The following is a 25,755-nucleotide window of genomic DNA, read 5'->3' on the forward strand; positions in this document are numbered from 1 at the left end:
AATAGTTTGTGCAGAATGAGCCGCGCACTCTCTTTCACTTGAGACATTTTGATTAACTCAAGGTTCACAAGTACAAGAATTAATTGAGTTCAAGGACAAAAATATTTCTTTTTTGTCTTTCTTTTGTTGCACGGTTTGTGCTTGGGCTTGGAATCAAACTTTGTAGTACATTTGTCAAGTTAGTCAATACTCATTGTGATTGCCTACGGTTGCAGTTAAGAAAATTAATTCTACTGACATGTACTGTGCGAGTTAAAGCTAGGTTCACACTAGCGTCGTAAGCGTCGGAAGTGGAATCGGAAGCGCAAGAAGCTTACGATTTAGTGTCGGCGCTCGCTTCTTTGTTGTTCCCATAGTTACCAGGTTTGCCGCTAGTTTTTAAAATGGCGGGTGACATAAACGACGAAGATCATCTGTTGCTTTTGGTCGTTTTGCTCGTTGTTTGAGACGGCGACGACGAAGAAGATTAAAGTCCAGACCAAGAAGCTGCTGGGTGAAAAATATACATTCGAAACGAAAAATGTACGATGAATATTAGAGTCTTGTGAGAGAATTGAGAATTCACGATAGAGAAATGTTTTCTGCTCTGAATGGCCTGGGTATGAGCTCTGTCATTGGTCAAAGCTTCCGATTCCGATTCTTTGGTTCACACTGATCCATAAGCGTCATAATCGGAATCGGAGTCGGAAGAAAAAGAAAACCTGATCCTTCCGATTCCGCTTCCGTCACACTTCTGCCGATTATTGGTTCACACTAGATCGTACGCTCCTCTTACGACTCCGCTTCCGATTCCGCTTCCGATTTCGTCGCTAGTGTGAACCAGCCGTAAAAGTGCCCACGGGAAAAGCCAACACAGTTGCGCAAAAATGTTGCATTGCAGGTGGAAGAGGATGTGTTGTTATTGACCCTCCATGACCAAAATAGCGTATTGGTTGCAAACAGTAATAAAGAAAGGTTCTACTTTGTGCAACGACGGGAATAAGTTGCGCGCAAGATAACAGGAAAAAATAAATATGCGTTCTGCAATCTGTAACAAAACGAATACATCTAAACAAAATGTTTATTTTAGGGTTCCGAAGTAAGCCTTCCCAAGGAGCTTTACTTGCAAGAGACATCACTTTATGTCGAGTCAGAAGTAACAGGACTACAAGACCTGGTTGTCTCCTACAGTAGCACGCTGGACATAGCACCGCATGCTCGAATCAATTCCGCATCCCAAGGAAGCATCTCCATGCAGAGCATCATGATCCTGAATGGAGGACGGATACAACAGTCTGCATCAACTCCAATGGCTCTCACGTAAATATTTTAGTATCTCTATATTAAATACTGAATGTCTTGAATTCAGTGTGCGCAGCTGTGTTAACCCCAGTAGCCGCTAACGCAAATATCCTTCCAGTCTTCCAGTCCTCCCCCCCTCTCGTTACAAGCCCAACTCTGGTATTCCGTGTTTGTTTCGTTGATGCACATAAAAGATTGACTGTGAAGATAACGGAAATAAGGAAAAGCTACCTCTTTTCGTCCCGATTTATAAGCCTCCCCCCCTCCCTCAAGTATAAACCTTCTTGCTTATAAGCTCACACGGTTAAAATCCTCTGGGTTAAAAACCATTACAAATGAGAATATTATAAGCCCAGGGCTTATGATCGCAATAAATTAAAATACAGTATGATAATGTTTTTTCCAGCGAGTAAATATGTGACCAACGCATTTGCCTTAGGCTTTTGTATTTAAATATTTTGTGACTGATGTTCTCATCGTTGTCGCTAAGAAAACGATTGTTTTTTAATAACAGGATATCCCTCGCGAAGGAACTAAGGATTAACGCGTTCGCAGTAATGAACGTCAGTATTCTTAACCTCACCGCCGGTAACGTTTACATCGATGTCTCAGCAGTACTTACTGCCCATGCGCGGGGATTCTCTTCCGGTCTGGGTCGAGAACCAGGAGTTTCATCAACTTCAAGTGCATCTGGAGCAGGTCATGGTGGTGCAGGAGGAAGAGGAGCAGGACAGCCAACAGTTGGAAAAGCCTATGGAATTCTAGATAAACCAACCGATCCTGGCAGCGGTGGTGGTCAGGGTTTTAAAGACATGGTCAGTAAAATTAAGCTTTACCTAAGCAAAACACTTTAACATGTTTCTATTTATGGGCTGTTCCAGGCTGCATAAGAATTTAGCGCCGCAACAATAATCCAAGCCAATCAAAGAAAATAATCATTAGAGCAAACTGTTAAAGCTTGAAAATGCCGTGCGTAATTTGCAAAGAGTAGCAGAGATGTGTGCGTTTTGATATGACCGTTAAATACGAATAATTTGTCTAGCGTTTGTTATTTTATAAAAGAAATAGAAAACATTTTTCCGTTTTTGATACCCTGATCAAAACACAGAACACGAGAGAAGCTGGAAACTATACTTCACATTACGTCACTGAGCATCCCGCCTGTTTTTAATAATCAAAACGTCATTAATAATTACATTTTTCATCTTAGCCCGGCAGTGCTGGTGGCGGTGTAGTGATGATCACATCTAAAGGTACTGTCCAGAACGATGGTCTTATCGATGCGTCGGCTGCATCAGCTTCTTTTGAAGGCACCGGAGGAGGAAGCGGCGGAAGTATCCACATTCGTTGTGACCTCTTTACTGGAAAAGGTACTTTCCCTTATGACTTAACACTACCAATCATTATATTTTGCAACGAAAAGAAATTCGAAAATTAAATGTCTCTTAAACTTTTAAAGGACAAATCGTAACCATGTCTTGAAATATCACTTGGCATTTTATTTACAGTGAAATTCTTTATATCGCGATCTGTCCGCGCGCGGCTTCGTTTTTCAAACAACATTATTAAATGCATTCACCCAGTTTCGCCATACATCACGTAACTGATAAAACGCAAAAACGCAAAAGCAAAAATATGTTCTAATGGGAATGTACCCACTTTGACGTATTCCATTATAGTCATTGCCTATCTCATTTATCAAAGAACGACGCCATTACTCGCGAAAATAACTCACTACCTTGTTTATCAAAGCCAAAGAGAACAAATATAAATACTGTTGCCCACACATACAGGCATTCTACAATCCCATTTTAAAAGTTACACTAGTGATGTTGGCTTTGCTAGGGTAAACATTTTAACGTATTTTTGGAATAAGACTTTTTTATCTATATTTTTTTCTTATTTGACTATCTCAGGTCAATTCTTGGCTAACGGAGGCAAAGTTGCTAGCTCTAGTATCAATACTGACGGAGGAGGTGGTGGTGGTGGCCAAATTGCAATCCACTATCAAACATCCCGATTTAGCGGTGTTTACAAATCTCATGGAGGATTCAGCCGTACTCAACCAGGTGGCCCTGGACAAGTATTCCTTGCAAGCAACCGGACGCACCGCACTCTCATTATTGATAACAACGGTTACCGCACAGATCAGCTATATATATCAGACTACAAAGATGTTTCTAACGATGGTGGGCGAGCTTGGCTATTTTTGGAATATTTTAAAGAGTTCACCGTTGAACATATGATTCTCAAAGGAGGAGGTATGGTTCTGAAGGGGGCGGGGACTTTGCGGGGGCGCTGAATGTGATGTCCGGTTACAGTCGGGTACCTGTAGTGCGCAAGAGATTGAACAATATCTTGGCATCCGGCCAACTTGATTAGTGTGTGTTTATTTTGTGTATTTTACCTTTATTCCTTTACGATCTGATCTCTTTTCATCTGATCTCATTTTATCCGATCTTATCTCTTTTAATTTCTCCCATCTTGTTTCATTCCGTATCATCATATCCCTTATTTTTTCTTGTTTTTTCTCTTTCTTAAAGGGCCACTTGGACGAAAATCGTTCCAAAATTAAAACTCTTTCATTCGAGCTGGAACTTTGCTGAAATAATCTTGAACACATTAAGAACCTCTCACTGAAATATCTTTCTAATATTCGAAAGGGAAGGGCCAAAATTTTACGATTTATTTTCGTCCGCCATTAATTTTTTGACTCACGGCCAACGAGTCATTATGTACAGCAGTTTTACGCTGTGACGTCATTTACTCAACACCGTCATGTTAGCGTCGTTTTGACTATACATTTCTTGTTAAATTACCTGAAGTTTATTTGATGTTTTAAACGCGTTATCGTGAAAAGAATCTCTAAACAGACTTTTTTTAAACCTTTGATACCTCTTCAAATATGATGGAAACTCCTTTGGACGCTCGCTTTGTCAATCCTGAAGAGTTAGAACCATAAGTTATAATGTATGAAGATGAAGCCGAACTAGAAGAAGAAGCAATGCTTGGGAAGAGGTTTTCATAAAAATTCCTTACGTTCATTTCATTATTTGTATTTGCTACGTACTGTCCATGATATAAAGATCTTAAATTTGAAGTTTCAATGTAATCTAATAGTGATTGATGTTATGAAAACAACCGATTGCCTTTTGAATTCTGCGTTGTGATATAAAGATTTGTGACAATATACTTAGATCTATGTGCCGAATAATTTAGAATGTGAGCTCGTAATTCTCCTAGCTGATTTACTACAGAACGGTTATTATTTGCTTCAAAATGTTTATTATGCATTGAATAGGTACAAACATACGATTATCTAATATCATCTTTGTAATAGAACATGTCAAAGGTTTCTTATTTATTACTCGCGCGACAGCGGCGTCTGTCACTCAGCTCGTAGATTTTTCTTTCATTGTGTCGGATGTCTCGCGGACCCAAATTGTGGGGTTGCTCTTTGCCCTTGTATGTAAATATACCTTGAAAAGTTGTTATCCTTAAAATGATTCGAATAAATCCCGAATATCTCAGTCACTTCGCGCGATGGAACCGCTAGAATCTCGTCCATGCGTCCTACTTTGTTGTGATTCTTGGCGTGCCGAGATGTATTGAAATTTTCGAATTATGATCGTCAGTATTATTGAAACTGAAAAATTTCAGCGCCTAGACATTGTTTGGTCATATAGTAGTTAGGAAACCGAATGAAACATTATATATTTTCTGAATAAACCAAATAAACCGAGTTTTACGAACATGGCACATACATTACCCACCAATGTTTTGGTTTGGGTTGAGTAAATGACGTCATAAGTACTCGTGCCAGTCTTCTTGAGTCGAATTCTGTGATTCAAAGAAATTAATGGCGGACGAAAATAAATCGTAAAATTTTGGCCCTTTCCTTTCGAATATCAGAAAGATATTCCAGTGGGTGGTTCTTAATGTATTCAAGATTATTTCAGCAAAGTTCCAGCTCGAATGAAAGAGTTTTAATTTTGGAGCGATTTTCGTCCAAGTGGCCCTTTAATAAGTCATATACTTCAAAGTTACGCAATTAAAATATGATGCGATACGATACGATAACTTACTTCCTTCACTAGGGCCGAATACGCCTAAATTAGACCCAACTTGAAAGGAGGTTAAGATCAGTTTATTTATACCACATTAAGATATGCTTATTACATTTTACAGAGGGGTTAGGTTACCTGAAGTAATGAATGAGGCCAATTTAAGCTGTTTTCATTCATCCAAATTATTTCATTTCAGGTCACTTGGCTTTAAAACATTTAGGCAACTGTACTTGCGTATTGTGCGAATGTGTGATCACTTTAAACGTGGGCCGTCTTGATGGCGACAGCGGCGGGATGCTTCACATCGGAAAATCTCAAAGACTGATCATTCAATCCGCTCCGACTGAGTTTCCTTCAAGCTTCAGGGTTTATGAACAAGGCTACTTTCAGGTTCCTCCTGTAATGCTGCTTAGGAATCTCTATTACCCAAAGATAACTATGCAAGGCGCGATTAAAGACCTTAATGAACTGTCAATAGGGAAAGGAACGCAATTGGAAATCGCTGAACATGTAAGAAAATGTTTTTAAAAATTATGTTTCCTTTTTTTGTGTTGTGTATTTTTGTGTTCTTATGTGTTATTTTTCTTTGTGTTCTATCGTATGTTTGTCTGTTTGTTTGTTTTAAACTGACTAAAAAGAGGGCGAATAAAAACAGTATTTCAGTATTAAGTGTAATCTTAAGCCATTACCTTTATTATTTCTTTTTATCTTCCTTTCTTCATTCTTCACTCCCACAATTTTTTCTTTTCTTTTTTTCAATTCTTTCTTTTTTTCTTTTTTTTCTTTCCCCGAATGATTTCTATTTATAGGGAAGTTCATATGGATATCCAGCAAGAACTCTACAGATGAATTCTTTAACAATCATGAACAACGCCAAACTGATTGCATTGTCAAGTAGCCAGGCATCGTACTCACTTCGACTAATTGTTAATAAAACCTTGGCAGTTCTCGCTGGAGGTCTGGTAAAGGGAAAATGGATCGACATAACTGCAGACAATGTAAACATCGAGTCGTCTGGACTGTTATCTGCTGATGAATTAGGACATGGATTAAGAAGCGGGCCAGGTTCTAGCTCGGGTAAGGCACCAGTGAGGCTTTTTTTTCCTCTTTCTTTTTGTGCTTTCTATTTCTGCTTCAACGAAGAATTAATGCAGCACATTCCTTGCCTTTTTTTCTGTGGGGGATTGTGCGTTAATAGTATGCCATCCTGGCCTAGAGGTGCAACCTTTTCATATGAAAATAAAAGAATTGGCGATCAACTTCATTCGGATTCGGTTGGTATGATCTTATCAGAAAAGTTTCATTTTAAATTTTCTCTTTGAAAATGGACAATTCTTTTTTCTTCAAAAGATACTGCAGGTGCTGGCCATGGTGGCAGAGGAGGGACTGGAACAATATCTTCTTCACCCGGACCTGCATATGGATCTGTAGAAGAACCACATGAGTTCGGCAGTGGAAGCTTATCAGCAAAAGGTGGAGGAATCATAAAGATCAATGCCTTTTCATCGTTATCTCTGGACGGTGCCATATCAGCAGACGGAGAGCAAAGTAGTAAAAATATGACTGGTGGTGGAAGTGGTGGAAGTGTCTGGCTTACCACTAAATATTTGGCAGGAAATGGTGAATCCACCGTACTCGGAGGGAATGGTAACGCATTTGGTGGTGGAGGTGGTGGAGGACGAATATCGGTTACGTTTAGAAACTCCTCATTTAGTGGCGTGTTTAAAGCTTTCGGAGGATCGAGCAGGTTGGTAAAAAGGTTTAAGTAAGCACTAAAAAACCAACAATTTCCGGCTGTAAGAAAAAATATATATATCCGCAGACTCTCCTCTTCATCTTGTGATACTAAAGGAGTAATGGTATAGTTTTAGCCTCTTTCTGTTGCCTTCTAGCACTATTCGTATTGTTTCTCTCTAGTTCTTTTTTCATTGTTCTTATGTGTTATTTGTCTTTCTCAGTAATAAAGGTATGAAGCTGGTGGAGCAGGCACTGTTTTTCTCAGTGACGCCGGCATGAACAAACGCAAACTGATCGTAAACAATAACAACATTGGCGCTCCCCTGATTGATGATATTACAAACGTTCTTCATGACGGAGGAAGAACATGGATTACCCCTAAGAGTGGTACAACTATCGTTGAATACGACCAAGTAGACCTACGTGGTAAATCACAACTAGCAGTACTTACAAATCCTCCTGGAGCCGCTTTGGAATGGGCCATCAAAGGATTCACGGGAGATCTTTCTGGTATCCTTCACATCCAGGCAAATCAAACACTAAGAATGACATCAAACGTCGTAAACTCTGGTGATCAAAAACTACCAATGGGGGTCAATGTTTATAGTAAAGGAGATGTCCAACTCCCCGAGAGTATGTTTATTGATGGTATTAAGGTGATCGTGGCTGGGAGCATAAGTGGTGCTCATAATGTAACTGTGGGTAACAAAGGAAAGCTTGTTCTCAGGTATTATTATTTCATTGTAAGAATTATCATCATTCATTACTTTATATTTTTCTATTCCTTATTTAGGAGAAAAGTAATAAATTCTTTCGCACAGACACCTGGACCCTTTTACTTTATGAGTATCGCTTTTTTTTCTATATCAATGTGCGTTTCATTCTCTTTGGTGTTATTTTTTCGCCTCATAATGAAAATTGACAACTGAATCAAGTAATCTTATTCCCAAGTCTTTTGCAATTGCTCAAAGTTAAAAAAAAGCATAATGTCAAAAAATAGAGTCTATTGGCATCCGATTGCTTGTTGTAAACAAGTTCTATGCTTTTCCTACATATTGGCAGGCACATTGCATGAATGGTGTTCTTTGATATTTGATACCTACATTCTTATTTTGTAGGAAACTAATGGCACCTGATGGTAGTATTTCTCGAAAGATCAATTTCGGAGCGATCGAAATCCAAGGAGGCGGTAGAGTAGACATTGAAAGTGATGTTCAAGGGCTTTTCATAAGTTGTACTTCTTTATGGGTGAGAAGTGGTGGTGTTCTTACCGCGGATCGACTTACATTAGATGCTGAAACAATAACCATTGAACAATCAGGAATCATTGACCTCAGTTTTAAGGTAATAATGTTGTTGAGAGGTGATTTAATTAAAAGCACAATTGCACGGTGAAAATCTGTGTGCACTCTGTGTGCAACATCGTTTGAGACTGGTTTCTGGTGAACGTTTCACCATGTTCTTAAGTATTGTTTTGAAACTTTCTTGGTCTAAAGAGTACTCAAAAGTATGATACGATAACGTGTTGCTTTAAATCATGCCATTAATGGATTAATCTTTATGTTCATAATAACGTTTTAAACTTGCAAGTCATGCAGTTTGACTAAAGAATATTTGGTTTAGAAAAAATGAAGTAAAGGATATATTATTATATATTTTTTCTATCTTCTAACAGAGTTCGGTCGATCCAAGCAATCCAGGGGCAGGGGTATCTCACGCGTCTGGATCATCAGGGGCAGGCCATGGTGGACGAGGCGGCAGGGGGATGAATCAACCCTTGACTGGCAGTTATTACGATAGCTTTACACACCCCCGCATGTTCGGTAGCTCAGGAGGTGGAGGATCTTCCACTGGAGGGGGTGTACTATACGTGAATGTTACAACCTTAACTGTTGATGGTACCATTAAAGTAGACGGGAAGAGCAGTGCGTTAGGATCTTTTTATGGTGGTGGCAGTGGTGGAAGTATTCTTATTGAAACTGGAGTCATCCGTGGTGCAGGTATTATACAAGCTAACGGAGGTGACGGAGGAAGCGCTGGTGGTGGTGGAGGAAGCGGCGGAAGGATTGCCATCCACTCAACGCAAAACCTATACACCGGTTCTATCACTGCTTATGGAGGTAACTCACCCGTTGAAGCAGGAGCTTCTGGAACTATTTACAAACTAGATCTAACAACTGGAAGAACAGTTCTCGAAGTGAACAACCTTGGAAGGAGACCTGCCACATCTTATATCGCAAGTTATTATTCCTTATCAAATGATAGCGCTCGCACTTGGCTCACAAGATCCTCTTTAAGTCAAAACCCGAAAATATTGTCAATTGCTGATATAAACCTTGATGAAGAAGTGTACGAGGGATTTACCATTAATGAGCTTAGACTTGGTGGTGGGGCCCATCTTGCTTTCGAAACAGACTCTCGTTTACGTTTGCATGACGTGAGTAGGCTTGTTGGTAGTTTTGAAGGAGAAAGCTTTGGTTTTCTTCACTCAGGACCTCAGCAGCTACTTGTAATCAAGGAAACAGAATACTATATTCCAGTAAACCTGCAGGTCTATCCAGGTGGTCTTGTTCAACTGCCTTCTAGAATAATGCTTCACAAGAATTCCATTTCGTTAGGCGGATACCTTATTAAGGTTAATGACATAACAATTTCCGAGTGTCTAATTAACTTTGGACCAAATGCTTCCGCGTTGACAAGAGGAACGCCTGTTAATCTGAAGTTTGACATTGAAACGATCAAGATACTAAACCAAGGAATCTTGCGTATGACTGATTCATCAGACGAATATAAATTGCAGACTAAATCTATCGAAATTTATGCTGGGGGATCAGTTGTTGGAAGAAATGTAAGCATAGTTTCAGAAAACATCGTAGTTCATGAGAGTGCTAGTATCACGTTTGACGGCCAAGGGGAAAGATGCGTTCCCTCTGATGTTTATTATTCCGGGTCTGGAGGAAGTCACGCAGGTTATGGAGGTATGGGAAGTACAGCAAGATATCGTCCTGAACCATTTGATTCTGTTTACTTTCCGCGATTTCTCGGTGAGGCAGGACGCGCTGGAAGGGTTAGTCAACCGTGCAGAGGAGGTTATGGAGGTGGCAGACTTAATCTAACGGTTAGCGGAGTCCTTACTGTCGACGAGATGATATCTTCTAGGTAGGGCTTTGGCTTAATTTTTGAGAGAATAATCGTGTTTAGTATAGATAAGATATATTGGTATAGAGCAGCTTATTGCATTACTATGATTTCCAATGCTATTTGTGTTTGCAAAGGGGTAAAGGGAGTAAGAGAGGGGGCGCCTGCCTCGTGTAATTCATAATAATTTAGACGTGTGTTTATACGGTTAATTAAGAAAAATAGAAAGGGAAAGAGAGATGGGAAAGGAAAGGAAAAGAAGAAGAAAAGTACAAAGTAAGGAAAGGAACGAAAATAAAGTAAAATAAAGGAATACAAATGCTTTTACAAATGTTTTAAACTCTTATCTCGATTTCTTTTTCATCTTATAAATACAAGCAAATCAAAACAAAGCAGTAAATTGGCATTAACCATCTTTTTTCTCACATCTCTTTTCAGGGGCACTGCAGCGGGGGATGATATTAGTGGAGGCGGTGGCGGAGGTTCTCTCTTCATCAATGTTACAACTTTACGAGGAACAGGTTCATTTGATGTTCGAGGTGGGAATGGTGGCGGCACTTCAGGTGGAGGCGGAAGTGGAGGAATACTCTCAATTTACATGAAATCATCACTACGGCTTTACACCGTCAATTTACATGGTGGCAACGGAAAACAAAATGGCGCTTCTGGATTCTTTTACGAACATAGTTATTCGGAAAAGTCGGAAAAAGCTAAGCTTGTACTTGATAATGGTGGGTTATATGCAACAAATACATCGAGTGTGCTTCTCTGTGACACCAAGACAATTGATCACACATTTGATGAGATTAGAATAATAGGATCTGCCGCAATGCATATGAAGTCCTGTAAAGATGGAAGTCCAATGACACTCATAGGAAGGGCTGTTAGCGGAGATAAGACGGGCTTACTGATAACACAGCGCTACCATGATTCATATATTGGAGTTACTGGTTTGGTGCTATCGAAGCTTGAACTGCCTTTTAGTGTTCAGATCAACGAAGGGGGTACACTTTCTGTTCCCCCTACACTAGTTATCCGCGGCACCAGTTTGGGAATTTCCGGTAGCTTAGTCGGCGTGAAAGATTTGACTCTTGATAGGAATGGAGAGCTTGTTTTGAACTTTCCAGGCCATACTGGATATCGCCAGGCACCTCAAGGAGGAGTCTCTTCTAGCACATTTGAACGTCTTAGGATCAAGAAAGATGGAAAGGTTTGGACAAAAACAGCTGGGAATGTTCGCGTAAATGCAATTGCATTCCAACAAGATTATGGGGGTTTATTTGAATCGTCGGATATTGCAATAAGTACTCAAAATAAGGTCATAGAAAATAAAGGACCACCTTTAGGAAGAGTTGACTGTCCTCATGGATATGAAATCGTCGCCACGGCTTCACCGACTCTTTACAATCCTTGTGGTACTGGAAAACATGTGTGGCAAAAGTCAAACGTCTCATACATAGTAACACACAATGTGTCGAAGATAGTTTATGATATTATCTGGAAGGAGGATGTGTCTTCATTGCAAACTAGTGTCGTGTATTATCTGGTGCATGAGACGCGCTATAACGTTACTTACAGCATTGCATGTGATTATAACAACTTCACGCTACTCGCAGGACAGGCGTGCACATTCAAGCCAGGAAACTATACTTACAACACACTGGAAATACAAACTGATGCTACAATGAATTTTGAGGCATCAACTAGTAAGAATACTTTAAGTTTTCTAACGGCTACAAAGATAACTGTGAAAGCTGGGGGAAATTTACAAGCTTTATCATCAAATTTCGATAATGCCCTACCAGTGCAGAATGGTCAAGGTGGTAGTTATGGAGGTCTGGGTGGTGGCAACACAAACAAAGGATTCTTATACGGCAACTTAGATAATCCACTTCATTTTGGGTCTTACGGTGGAGGAACAGCCCAACATCGCGGAAGAGGTGGCGGTGCTCTGGTGGTGATGGTAAGCGAGCTAGACTTAGACGGTACAGTCGATGCAAGTGGAAGTAAGGGGTCCAATGGAGCTGGAGGAGGAAGTGGAGGTAGCATTTTTATTAACGCCACCTCTATTACTGGCTCAGGTACCATTAGGGCTCGTGGAGGAAACAGCTCATCTGCCGGAGGAGGCGGCGGGGGAAGAATAGCTATCCATGCTTACCATTCGATAGAAAATATTCAACTGAACTATGATTTAACCGGAGGCCACGGCGCTAATATTGGAGGCGCAGGAACTATGATATTTAAAGACTTTTCGAAGTCTCCTGTGCATGATACTTTCTTCCTTGATGGAAAATATTCTTCCGCATGCGTGCTACCACTGTCTGTAAAACAGTACTCATTTAGCAAATTACACATTAGATCAGGCGTTTTCTCTACGAGTGGACAGTCAGTTGTTGCGAAAGCGCTCTTGGCAGAAAAAGAAGGGAAAGTTATTGTTGATAACGGTGGCAAACTTGAAATACTAGATATTGACCATGACGGAAAAGAAGCAAAATGCGATTTTGAAGTTCAAGGTGGAGGAACTTTGACTTTCACTGGGAAAGTTGTTTTTAATGGGCCAAGCAATCCTACAGTCGTGGTTTCTGGAAAGCTTATTGCAACGCAACCGGAAGTGGGTAATTCGAAGCGGATTGAATTGAAACATTTGGGAGAGATTCAAGCTTCGACTTTAAAACTTAGACATAATTCAAGAATTGATATTGGTGCCTCCTCGTCAATAAGTAAAGCAGAAGGAAGGTTCGATAGGTTAGTACTCGAATCAGATTCGATTATCGATTTCAAGGCTACAAATGTCACTCTAGTTGCCACTTCGCTATTGATGGGGAGAGGTTCTTTGATATCTTCAAGCGGCGAAACGAAGTTCTTTAATATCACAGCAGACAGTGTTACTATCGAAAGTGACGCTAAAATTTCCGCAACGGCTGGTGGACTGCTTCGTGGTTTAGGATCTCCATTAACTTCAGCAAGCGGTGCCGGCCATGGTGGACAAGGAGGAGGTAAACATAGAGGATCAGCTTACGGGTCGGTATTTAATCCTCAACATTATGGAAGCGGACTAAACTCTCGGGGCGGAGGTATTATTTATCTCACGGTGAAGCGAACCTTGTCAGTCAATGGTCATATCGTTTGCAATGGCGAGGCGCATTCCTTGGGTGGCGGAAGTGGTGGAAGTGTGCAAATAAGAGCTAACAGTCTAGAAGGCCATGGTAATATTACAGCTGATGGCGGGCATGGAGGACCCTCAGGTGGAGGATCTGGCGGAAGGATTGCTGTATATGTGAGTGAGAATTCATTTAAAGGAACAATTTCAACCTTTGGAGGGGTAGGTCAGGACCATGGAGCTGCTGGTACTATATTCGTTCGAGAAATCGTGACTGGACTAAAACTTAACAGCACTATAGTGGATAACAACAAACATGTTACTGATGCCAAGACAAAGATAATGCACGAGCAGCAGGTGTCTTACGCAATACGTCTGCTCAGGCTAGTCAACAGTGCCCGTCTAGAAATTGCGTCAGTGAACATGGCAAAAATGAAAATCGATATTCTTCAAATGGACGGAGATAATAGCGGTAGTTTGTATGTTCGTGACAATCAAACACTTTCACTCAGTGCGTCCAAAGCTGTCAGTAGTGGACCATTCATGTTCCCTTGGGCACTGATTGTAGAGAATGGTGGCACACTAAATCTTGCTCCAAAGCTATTGATAACACGTACCCAGTCGACACCATCCTTGTATCTTGCTGGTCGACTGATCGGAGGTCAGGAAATTAGTATTGGACAAAACGCCATAGTTGTAATAGCAAATACTGGTGTTATTGGCTTGACTTCTGCTTTTCCTGGTAAATTTTTATTCAGATCATTACAAGTGTCAAGTGGTGGAATACTGAGGTTTGAATCAGACGTCAGTACAAAGACACCAGTCGAAATTCGATCTTTATCACTTGATATTGCATATGGAGGGATAATGGAAGGGCCGTACTTGCTTATCAAGACCCCAGTGTTAAATGTCGCCTTTAATGGAACAATTCGAGCAGATAGACTAGGATATCCAGCTGGAACAGGTCCTGGCCGTGGATCAGCCACTAGCGGAGGTAGCTATGGCGGATGTGGCGGGAGTTTAGCCAGCCACCAGTGTATTTTGTATGGTTCTTTATACCGAGCCACCGAATTTGGCAGCGGCGGGGCAGGTACCCCATCCATCAACTCAAGTGCAGGGTATGGCGGAGGCATAATCCAAATTGACGTCGACAATCTCCTAAATGAAGGTCTTATTTCATCTAATGGTGCTAACGGTCACAGTTCCCTGGGTGGAGGAAGTGGAGGAACAGTTAACATAACAGTAGCTGAGTTAATTACCGGAAGAGGAGTTATCGAAGCTTCCGGCGGATCCTCTCAAGGACACGGTGCAGGTGGGGGAGGACGTGTTTCTCTTTTAATCAGTGGTCAGTATAAGTACAGTGGTCAACTATTATCAAAAGGTGGCATTTCAAGCTCTCTGAGTGGTTCCCCTGGTACTGTATACATAGAGGAAAATCGCCCAGGACTGAGATCTAAACGACTTGTAATTGATAATCGTGGAGATGGAAGATCAAAGGAAGTTGACGCTTACTTAAACGAGACCAACGTGGAATCGTATAGTTTTAATGAGCTGTCGATTTATGGTAATGTAGTTCTCCATTTTGAAAAGAATGCTATTTTATACAAATTGATAAGCGACGAGAATAGCATGTTACATGTTCAGGACAACGTAGTTTTGGTGATTGAGCCCGATTCAAAATCTCTCGAACCTGACTGCAGTATACATGTGGATCGTGACGGCGAGATAAGAGTTCCTGATATCGTTTCATTTGGTGGTAAGAATAACATATTTGCAGGAACCTTGACAGGCGTTTTGGAAATGATCATTGGCGTTAACAGAAAAACACAGTTTTCCTCGTCTGCTAGAACAGCTAGATTTGTTGATGGGAAATACACTTATATCACCGAAAGAGGATCATATCAGTTTTCTGCCTTGAGAATAAAACGTCTTGCAAAGCTTTCATTTGAAAATGCAAGACTTAAAAAAATACCAGTAACAGTGGGTTCGTTAGAGTTAAATTACGGAGCGGTCTTGCAAGGAAGCTGGATGGATATTAGGGCCTCCACCATTCTTGTTAATTCAGGGGCAAAAATAGACTTGAAAGGACAAGGTCACATAAGTGAATCAGGACCAGGTTCTGGAAAGACCATCAATTCTTTGGGAGTAGGTGCTGGTCATGGAGGTAACGGTGGCCTAGCTACGGGAGAGTATGGACACTGGTATGGGGTAACAAAGAACCCTAATATGACAGGAAGTGGTGGCGGTAACGGAACATCTGGTATGGGAGGATTTGGCGGAGGACATCTTCACCTTAAAGTGGTGCTCACTCTTCGAGTGGACGGAGAAATCAGAACAGATGGAAGTGATTGTACTGGTGCTAATTGCGGTGGTGGCAGTGGAGGAAGCATTTTGATATTTGCAGAGGACATCGCTGGAAACGGCTTCATAACTAGTGAAGGCGGAAAGGCGAATGGAAAGGGAGGTGGAGGAAGTGGTGGACGCATTGCCGTTTATACAGAAAAAACAATTAGCTTTGAAGGCAGCTTCACTACTATTGGAGGAACAAGTACATCCGGATCTTTGGGCGCTGCAGGAACTGTTTACATCCAAGACAACAACAAAAAAATACCGCGAAAAAGGTTGTTCATTCAAAATTTAAACATCAAAGGAAGTAGGCCAACAACGGTATTATCGGAACCATTGACAACTGTGTTTTATTTTGATGAATTGAAGATGACTGGCAGCGTGCGATTTGAAATAGTTAGCTCATTGAAGGAACATCTTGTAATAAACATGAATAAATTCAACGCTGATAGCGTCGGAGAAATGGCGGTCAAGAAAAATCAAACTTTATATGCGGAAGTTTTTGAAGCAAAAGAGAGCCACTTGATGCTCACTACAAATGTTCACATCGAAGAAGGAGCAAACATGGTTGTCGCTTCGAGCCTGAGCGTCGATGGAGCGACCTTGAAAGTAGATGGTAAAATTTCAAACTTACGTCACATGGTTGTGGAATCAGGAGGTCGAGTACAGTTTGGCTTGACTTCTCAAACGACTCTCATGCATGGAGATAAATTTTTATTTCAAAGTCGTCCAGGAACGCAACAGTTTGCGTCTATCACCCTGAAAAGTGGTTCAGACTTTGGAGCCCCAGAGAATCTCAAGATTTTGGTAACAAAATTAGACCTGAAAAACGGAGTGACATTACGTGGAAAGTATGTTGACATTCAAGCGCAAACTTTTCTTATTGGTCGTGGTGCTACTTTAACTACCAACTCTGCGATACAAGACAAAATAAAAGTAGGTGTCGGAATCAATTCTGGATCAGGTGGATCGGGAGGAGGGCACGGAAGTGCTGGAGGAGATGGTGGTAATGTAAAAGGGGGTCAGGCATATGGCACAATCTATGAACCTAATGAGTCTGGAAGTCCTGGAGGAGTTGGAACCAGCCCTGGCTCAGAAGGGAAAGGTGGTGGCGTCGTACGTATAACCGCAGATTTCCTTCTTAATGATGGTTACATAACCGCCAATGGTGGCGATGCGTCAGGCTTATCTGGTGGTGGAAGTGGTGGGAGTATTTTTCTGACAATAAAACAAGATTTTCGGGGTACGGGATTGATTTCTACAAATGGAGGACGCGGTGCCGGATCTGGGGGTTGCGGTTCTGGCGGAAGGGTTGCTGTGCACGTTATGACAAAGTTTCAATACCGTGGTACCTTACAGGCCCTAGGGAGTGAGTGCAGCACTAGCAAAAATTCTGGTGGACCAGGGACGGTGTTTATAAAAGAAATACGACACAAATCCCCCTTTGCACAACTTCGAATTGACAACCAAGGACAAGGGTGGGAACATTATGTTACTCTCAATGAATCAACTCAGTCCTACATTTTCAACGAACTATACATGTACAATACTGCTTCTTTAAGAATCCAAGAATCAGATAGTGATCTTTCGTTTGATGTTAGAAAGCTTTATGGTGACAAATCAGGCTTATTGCATGTGGGGGGAAATCAAAAAGCATACTTGGAAGTTCTAGATACACAGAATTTTGTCACGAAAACACCAATCAATTTAAAAGTGGAGTCTGGTGGACAACTTGTGATGGCCGCAAAATCATACATCGTAGGAACAGGATCAATTCCGTTGGAAGTAAATGGGACTTTATCTCGGGTACAAGATTTATATTTGACTCAAAACAAATTGGCAATTTTCCATAAAGGTGCTCGTACGTCCAAAGAAAATGAGGCTATGGGTACATTTTACTTTTCGAAAGTTATATTATATAGTGGAAGCTCTTTAGTCATGAGAGATGAACCGCCAATGAAACTTGTTGTGGGCTTTCTAAATTTAAAATACGGAGCATCTTTTTCAGCTCATTTCCTCAATATCACCTCTGGAAAAATAGACGTTGAAACCGGTAGCCTTCTAAGCTGCGCTGGAGATAACGCGGCGCGCAAAGCTGTACCTTCCTCAGAAATATCTATGTTACCGCAAGGAGAAGGTGGCAGTCATGCAAGTTCTGGCGGCAAAGGAATACGAAATGAAGGCGAGTTGTACCATGGCTCAATATTCAAGCCCACAGATCCTGGCCGTCGAGGCGGCAATGGAGTAAAGAGTGTCATAGGAGGGAGCGGTGGTGGTTATATTAAAATCGAAGTTGGAAACGGGCTGATAAATGACGGAACTGTTACTGTCGCCGGTGAAAATGCTAAGCCTTCAACTGGAGCAGGTGGTGGAAGCGGCGGAAGCATTCTTATAAAAACAGACATATTTTCAGGTAAATTATACGAGAAAAAATACATATTTTGAAATTCAATTTTTATACTTCTAATGCTTACAATGTCGCGCAGGCATAGACACTTTTAAAAACATATAGTTTTGCTGTTTATTTGTACAAATACAAAATACCAAGCATTAAACCCAACGATAATTTTTTGCTTGCTGTCATTGGTTCGATGGATCAAGTGCAGGACGGATATCAAACGATATTCCTCGTCCGCAGTGATATATATTAGTCCACCAAAAAAAATTCCTAAAAAAATAAGAGAAAAACATGGAAAACAAAGAAACTCGGTTTTTACAAACGATTGAGAGTGAAATGAGAAAACTACGCCAGGTAGCACAAAAAATTTCATATTTGTACTATTTATGTTCAGCTTGGAGAACATGTAAGATAAATAATTTGTATATTTTGGAGAAGAAGCTTTCAACTAGTCGAATCCTTTCCACTCACGTTGCTGGGTTATAAAATAAATGAACCCCTTTTGGATTACTAAAATATCGGCTGATAATGTCCTTGTATGAAGAATGACCCTCAAAATATAACTGATGTGCCCTCAAAGTTTCAATTCGCGGCCAACTGTTATTTTTTCGGCCCCTACTTTAAAGAGCTCTACAGAAATGTGTATCTCAATTGCTTTACTCATTTTATTCTTTTTGGTTCTTTTTACCCTTTCATTGCTTTATTCCGCTGCGACATATAATTTGTTGTTGGTGTGGTTTTGTTATTTTGTTATTGATCACGCTGTTTATATCTTACTTTACAAGGATATGGCGTTCTCAGCGTCAATGGAGGCGATGGTGGTGGAAGTAATGCGGGCGGTGGTGCAGCAGGAAGAATAGCTGTCTATGCGACATTAATGATTTACCGAGGTCGTTACTTGGCGCAGGGAGGGGTATCAGCAAGAGGTACCCATGGTGGACCAGGTACACTATTCATTAGCGAGATTCGTTCGAAGCTAGAATATACCCAACTTGTTATCGACAACGCCATGAGATCTGTGCAGGATGTTGTTACTATTCATGAAACAGGATTGAGCACCTATACCTTTTCCGAAGTACAGCTGTGGAAGAGAGCCTCTATAGTAATGTCCCCTGGAAGGCAGAGGAAAAACCTAATTATCAACAAATTAGTAGGTGATCGAACAGGGCTTATTCACGCCCAAGCAAACCATGAGATACAACTCGAAGCATCGGCTACCGTTCATAGCGTTTCAAAGCCTGCGGTTAACTTACTAATTGACAAAGACAGCGAGATGGTCCTTGGAGCATCGGTGTACGTTATTGGAGATGGTGCTAAAGGATTATCACAGATTCCAGATGATGTATCGATTTCTGTGAACGGGCGCTTGACAAACGTAAACTATTTCTTCTTAACTAAAAAACTAAAAGCAAGGTTTTCCCAAAACATCCAAACAGTTGAAAAACAGAACGAATCACTTGTTGTATCTGAAGTGGGAAAATTTGTCCTAGCAGTCCTTGAACTCCAGGATGGTACGGAATTGCTATTTGATCATCCAAATGGAGCCCGATGCTCAGTTGGAAAGCTGCACATGAAATATGGCGCCAAGATAAAAGCCGATGAACATGATGTTAGTGCAACAATCATACAACTGGAGGCAGGTAGTACAGTGACCGCATCGGGAGGCGACAGACCAAATCCAAATAACGGATCAATTGCTTCAGCGTCATGTCAAGGATCAGGCGGAAGCTACGGAAGTTATGGCGGTAAAGGTAATTTTCCGATATTTACGTTAATGAGCACATTATATCCTTGGCTAAACTTGTCGTTATTTGTAAGTAAAGGGTTTTTTGTTTGTTTGTTTGTGTCTTGTGCATCAGAGATTGTTATGTGAGTTCTAACGAATTTCTTGCTCCTGGAATGTCAAACTCCCATTTTTCAATACAATCATTGAATCTTTAGTGCGTAAAGGGCTTTTTATTACTTTCACCATATTTTTTGCCCCTGAAAATATACTTACAACTTTTATACTTCCAACATGGACTGAGGAAAACGATATGATGTATTGTTTCAGGGAGCTCGGGATCCAGTGGTAATATTCCATATGGTGACCTTTTTAAACCAAACAGCTACGGAGCAAAAGGATGCCCTGGAACGGCTTCTGGAGGTGCAGCTGGTGGGATTGTCATAATGAATGTTGGAGACTTCCTTTACTTGGATGGTTCAATAGAAGCTAACGGGAATAATGCAATATCAAACTCAAATGCTGGTGGAGGTAGTGGGGGCAGTATTCTCATACACTCTGGACGCTTTAGTGGACACGGAAAGATCAGTGTTAATGGAGGAAATGGTGATGGTGTAACATCTGGTGGTGGATCAGGAGGTCGTATGGCAATCTATACCGCAACTGAAAATAAATATCTCGGTGAATACTGGGGAATTGGAGGCTCTGCAGGCGATCCGCAGAAGGACAAGTCAGAATATTCTGGGGGACCAGGCACCATTTACTTATATGACATGCGCAACGGATACAGATTTACGCAACTAAGAATTGATAATATGAACAGGCCTTGGACTCATTATGTAACGCTCAATAACAGCGCAAACGACTATGAATTTGATCAGATGCACTTATTAAGAAAGGCTTCTGTTCACATGGTGCCAGACAATAGAACTCGAACATTAATTATTCATAAAATGATAGGCGATCGAACTGGGCTTGTTCATGTACATAGGAATCAGACACTTAACGTTGAATACAAGGATGCAACAATGTCGATTACGAGGTATGAACTACAATATAATCCTTTTGTGGCAAGTAAATGATAAGTAGTTCCAGATATTCTAGTTATTTTGGACACACCATATGACCAACTATACTCTTCAACCAAATCACCAACTCATTTAACATTATAGCTTACTTACTCATTCACTTAATTAAATTTTATATTCTATTAATTTCCGATTTTTATGTAATCCGCTTTCCATTTGCTTCCAGTTAAGTAATTGTGCTGTCTATCTGAAGTTGTTTGTACATTTTTGATGATATACTTACAGGACTGCAGCAAATTTCAAACTAGACCGATACTCCCAAGCAGTAATGGCAACCTCAGTTCACATCGTTGGCAAAGGCCCAGTAGCTTTTGACTGGGATGGTCGTATTACAAATGTACAGCACTTTTACGTTGCACATGGAAGAAAGATTCTAATCAGCTGGCATGCGCATACTGCAGGAATCGAAAATGGCAGGTACCAGTTCATCGACAAAGATGGCTCGTTTACGTTTTCTACCCTGGAGTTTGGCAGTGGTACTGTCATCGATTATCCTGAACCAATGGGCGTACACTTCACAGCTGGATTTCTGGTATTTAAAAAATTGGAATATTGTACTGTATACCTAATCGTTTATTTCTCTGGTCATAGCGCATTTCCTTCTCTCAGTTGTAAAGGTTAAGAAGCCAACATCACTGAACAAAACCCATGCATGCAAAACTTTATCGTATTCTTTGCTGTCGAGCATGGGCCTGATATGTGAAAACATTTTGCTCAAATGGGGTCTATTTTCAATTATATGAGATTGTGATCTTATCCAGGATGCTAAAGGCAATTGCTTATTTGACTTTTATTTTTGTCGTAGGACATAAAATTCAACTGCCGCTTTACAGGAGAGTATCTTGAATTTGACGCAACAGATTTTTACCTCGAACCTGATGCACTTCTAAGCTGCAAAGGAAAGGGACTTAACACTAACACTTCTGGGTCTGGAATAGACTCTCCAACGGGAGGATCAGGAGCGGGACACGCTACTAGAGGGGGTAATAGCACCTCAAACCCTGGTGGAGATGCTTTTGGTTCTATCTATGAACCTACTTTGCCAGGTGCTCGTGGTGGTTCAGTGTCTAATGTACTCGGAAGCCGTGGAGGAGGACGCATAAGGATCAACATTGGCTATGCGTTTATTCTTGATGGAGTTTTAAATGCAGATGCTGACAATGCCCTAGCGGATTCAGGTAAAAATTATCTGCATTAAGAAATCAAGAATATTGCAATTTGATTTGTTAAATGTATTTACATTTAGGCACAGGAGCTGGAAGTGGTGGTTCCATCTGGATTACAACCGGCTATTTGCGTGGTCACGGAGATGTTTCAGCACTCGGTGGTACCGGTAGTAATTCTGGAGCACTTCGCGGAGGAAGCGGATCTGGAGGTCGTATTGCCGTTCATGTGTTGATAAGAGATGAGTACCGAGGAGGTTTTCGTGCCCTAGGAGGAGTAGGCCCAGGACACCAACATGGTGGATCCGGCACGGTGTATGTCGAAGAGGCTCGGGATCAAAAACTTAGTCGAAGATTATATATCGATAATGCAAACGCGGATCCTCCCAAGGTGTTTGTATTGGATCACAGAAACCCCAAAAGTGTTGCAAAAGGAGAGAAAGAAGAAAACTCTGCTGATTATGGATTTGACGAGCTTATGCTTCAACGACAGGTATTTACTTATTGATCTGTAATTAGTTAACCTTCCAAAAACGAAGAGGGTTATGACTGGGGTTTTGTAAATTTAAGAGTATTTCTATTCCTTTTAGACAATTTTCACAATCGAAAGCGCAAGTGCTACCCCATCCATATCGGTGCATACAGTTCTCGGCGACGGCTCTTCAACTTTCCACATCAAAAAGAACCAAAAGTTCTTTATTGAGTACGAAGAAGCTACACAAAGACGATCTTTTCCCAAAGTAAACTTCCAAGTTGATTATGGTGGCGAGGTGATACTTGTTTCAGACTTCCACATCGTTGGACTTAAAGACCCGGCATTTGTTTTGAACGGACGAATGACTGGGGTGTCTAATTTGACATTGACCGAAGGTAAAATCATAAAGTTATAAATAAAAGTCAAATAAAAGACAAATTAACTTGTTATTGTAATCGATATAAATATCAGTAAGAGTGCTTAAACCCATCCGAGCATCGGACAGTTATTGTTTAGTTTCTTTTTCACTTCAACTTAACTTTACATATGTATTAATTCCCTTCTAGCGGCAGTCATTCACATATTCTAAAGTTATATTCTAAAGATGTTTGTTTCTTTTAATTAAACATGTTAATTTATATTTGTCGTTTTTGAAATGTAAGTTTCAAAATTGTTGCATGCGTTTTATTTATTTAGTTTCATGCCAAATGTTTTACTCTTTTACAAGACTGATTAAAGAGTCCTATGCATTTTACCTAAATAGAATAGTAAGGGGTAATTGAGAACTTACTTTATAATGTCTGTCACTTCTCAGGCAGGGTAGTTACTGTTGGTGCCAATGCAAGCAATGCACAAATAAAGAACCGAACATACACAAGTATTCCTGTTGAAGGAACCTTGACATTTGGCGTAATCATGATCGAAGCAAGTGCTCAACTGAGATTTATGAAACAGATGGAATTAGACAGCAATCTGATACATATGAGAGCACAGTCAGTTGTGTCTGCGGATACAATAGTATTGTCGTGTGGCGAAGCGCTTTTAGAAGGAGGATCCTTAATAACTACATCTGGTAAAGGACCGGTTTTTGAAAGTGGGAGCCAACCTGGTAGAGAATTGGGTGGATCTGGATCAGGTGCTGGACACGGAGGACAGGGAGGTCCAAGTAGTACGGTTACAGGAGGTTCAGGCTATGGCTCGTATATTTACCCGGAGCATCCTGGGAGTGGAGGGGGAGGAAAGTCGGGTGGCCGAGGAGGAAGCACTGTAAAAGTAAGTATCATAGTAAACATTGATACAAACTAGTGCAACACAAAATAATTGAAATATTACTTGTTGCATACACATTGGCTGGGATCAAGCACCACTTTCAATAACTGATTTTAAAAATATTGGTCCATTACAAGAACGATCGTGTTTAAATTAGTAATGCGATAGAGTTATGTTGATATATATCGAATTATTGCAGAGCTTATTACGCATTATTGCGCATTTGTGCAAAATGTTTTAAAAACACGAAAGCTAGGCTTATAGGTCCTTGGTTACGTTGCTGTTCCCATATGTATCACATATATATCTATATTATCTTTATTCTCTGTATGATCTGACTTGTTTAACTATAGATGACGATTGGACGCTTCATCCATCTCGATGGGTCTGTAGAAAACAAAGGGGGTGATGGTAGTTCAAATGCTGGTGGCGGTAGTGGGGGAAGCATCTTCGTCAAGACAACAAGCTTTTCAGGTCACGGTAAACTTACCGTAGAGGGCGGTTCGGGCAATGGAAACGGGGGCGGAGGATCAGGAGGACGTGTTGCTATCCACGTGTCTTGGTTACGAGAGTATGCTGGCAAGTATATAGCATATGGTGGAACTGGCTTTAAGGCAGGAGCTGCAGGAACTGTTTATTATACAGATACAAACCAAGGCCTCTCTCATCGACCAGTTTCGAAAACAGATGGCAACGAGACATTTTTTGGTGTTGGTTTTACTAAACTCTCCATAGATAATGCTAACCGCAATCCCGATATTCCGACGATAATTATTAACGAAAACAATACCTATTATGAGTTTGATGAACTAGCCATGAACAACCATGCACTGATGCACCTTTACGGAGAGAAAGCCATACTTGTAGTTCATAATTTCACAGGTGATCGTACTGGTTTGGTTCATCTACAGTCTGGTCAAAAAATGTTCGTTGAGGTTGTTGAGTCAAGCAAAGGATATACTGTTGCATCTGTTAGCTATAAGGTAGACATTGGTGCTGAAATCGTTTATCCGTCATATCTAACACTTCTTGGAACACGTTGCAGATTCGAAGGCCTCGTTGTGGGTGTATACCGTCTCATAATTGCTGAAGGTTCTGGAGTGGTGTTTACATCAACATCCCAGACAGGTATCAAAGAAAACGGGACTTACAAAGTTTTGACTACTCCAGGAAATGTTACTTATCCTGAGATTTATATACAAAAGGGATCCACTGTTGATTTGACAAGAATAAATGGCTCACTCATACTAACAGCGTTAATCTTTCGCGTCAAGTACCATGCCTTGTTAAATATGAATCATGGGCGCATTGACTCTTCTTGGGCCTGGCTTGAAAGCCGCGGTAGAATATTATTGGAAGGAACTGGATATGAATCTGAAAGTGGTCCCGGAAATGGGAGTACGATAAATAACATAGGGACCGGTGCGGGACATGGGGGCGAAGGAGCAGCGCATCAGGCCAATCAAACTGGTGGTACACCATATGGGTCAGTCTACAAGCCAACACATTTTGGCAGTGGTGGAGGCAATGGACAAGGACGCGGAGGGTCAGGTGGTGGTTTACTTCATTGGAGAGTAGGACAGGAAATAGAGCTAGACGGCCTGATATCAGTGCGGGGAGCAAATGGCACTGGAATGAACTCGGGTGGAGGAAGCGGAGGTAGCGTTCTCATCGAATGTACCAATTTCACTGGTTATGGAGAAATAAACAGTCAAGGCGGTGATGGCCAAGGACTTGGCTCAGGCGGTGCTGGAGGCAGGATTTCTATACTTATTCGCTTTAAGCACAAGTTTGCTGGCAGCTACCAGGCTTATGGTGGATTTGGACAATCTGTGGCGGCTGCAGGAACGGCATATGTCGAAGAGACTGCACGCGGACCCCAATATGCTGACATGAAGTACGATAAATCTACAAATAAGACCACTATTACAGCAAACCACAGGTATGATATTAAATTCATGCACTAGCAT

The 25,755-nt window shown here is 41.0% G+C and overlaps 1 protein-coding gene across 1 annotated transcript in view; it reads left to right on the forward strand.

Moving 5' to 3' along the window:
• The window catches only part of LOC116298030 (uncharacterized), a 116,754-nt gene that overhangs the window by 48,306 nt on the left and 42,693 nt on the right, over positions 1-25,755 (forward strand). Inside the window, exons 45-63 of the mRNA XM_089031668.1 lie at positions 1,070-1,299; positions 1,796-2,096; positions 2,492-2,651; positions 3,198-3,542; positions 5,545-5,858; positions 6,158-6,425; positions 6,699-7,095; positions 7,315-7,812; positions 8,204-8,429; positions 8,761-10,244; positions 10,662-18,082; positions 18,853-19,818; positions 20,121-20,832; positions 21,104-21,410; positions 21,684-22,056; positions 22,125-22,534; positions 22,632-22,911; positions 23,331-23,788; positions 24,139-25,727. Coding sequence (XP_088887794.1) covers positions 1,070-1,299; positions 1,796-2,096; positions 2,492-2,651; positions 3,198-3,542; positions 5,545-5,858; positions 6,158-6,425; positions 6,699-7,095; positions 7,315-7,812; positions 8,204-8,429; positions 8,761-10,244; positions 10,662-18,082; positions 18,853-19,818; positions 20,121-20,832; positions 21,104-21,410; positions 21,684-22,056; positions 22,125-22,534; positions 22,632-22,911; positions 23,331-23,788; positions 24,139-25,727 — 16,739 coding nt within the window. The remainder of the gene's footprint in view (positions 1-1,069; positions 1,300-1,795; positions 2,097-2,491; positions 2,652-3,197; positions 3,543-5,544; positions 5,859-6,157; positions 6,426-6,698; positions 7,096-7,314; positions 7,813-8,203; positions 8,430-8,760; positions 10,245-10,661; positions 18,083-18,852; positions 19,819-20,120; positions 20,833-21,103; positions 21,411-21,683; positions 22,057-22,124; positions 22,535-22,631; positions 22,912-23,330; positions 23,789-24,138; positions 25,728-25,755) is intronic.

Source organism: Actinia tenebrosa, unplaced genomic scaffold (genome assembly GCF_029948245.1).
Source record: "Actinia tenebrosa isolate PJP-AT-01 unplaced genomic scaffold, QUT_ActTen_1.0 PGA_scaffold17__23_contigs__length_9995812, whole genome shotgun sequence".
Lineage (NCBI taxonomy): Eukaryota > Metazoa > Cnidaria > Anthozoa > Actiniaria > Actiniidae > Actinia > Actinia tenebrosa.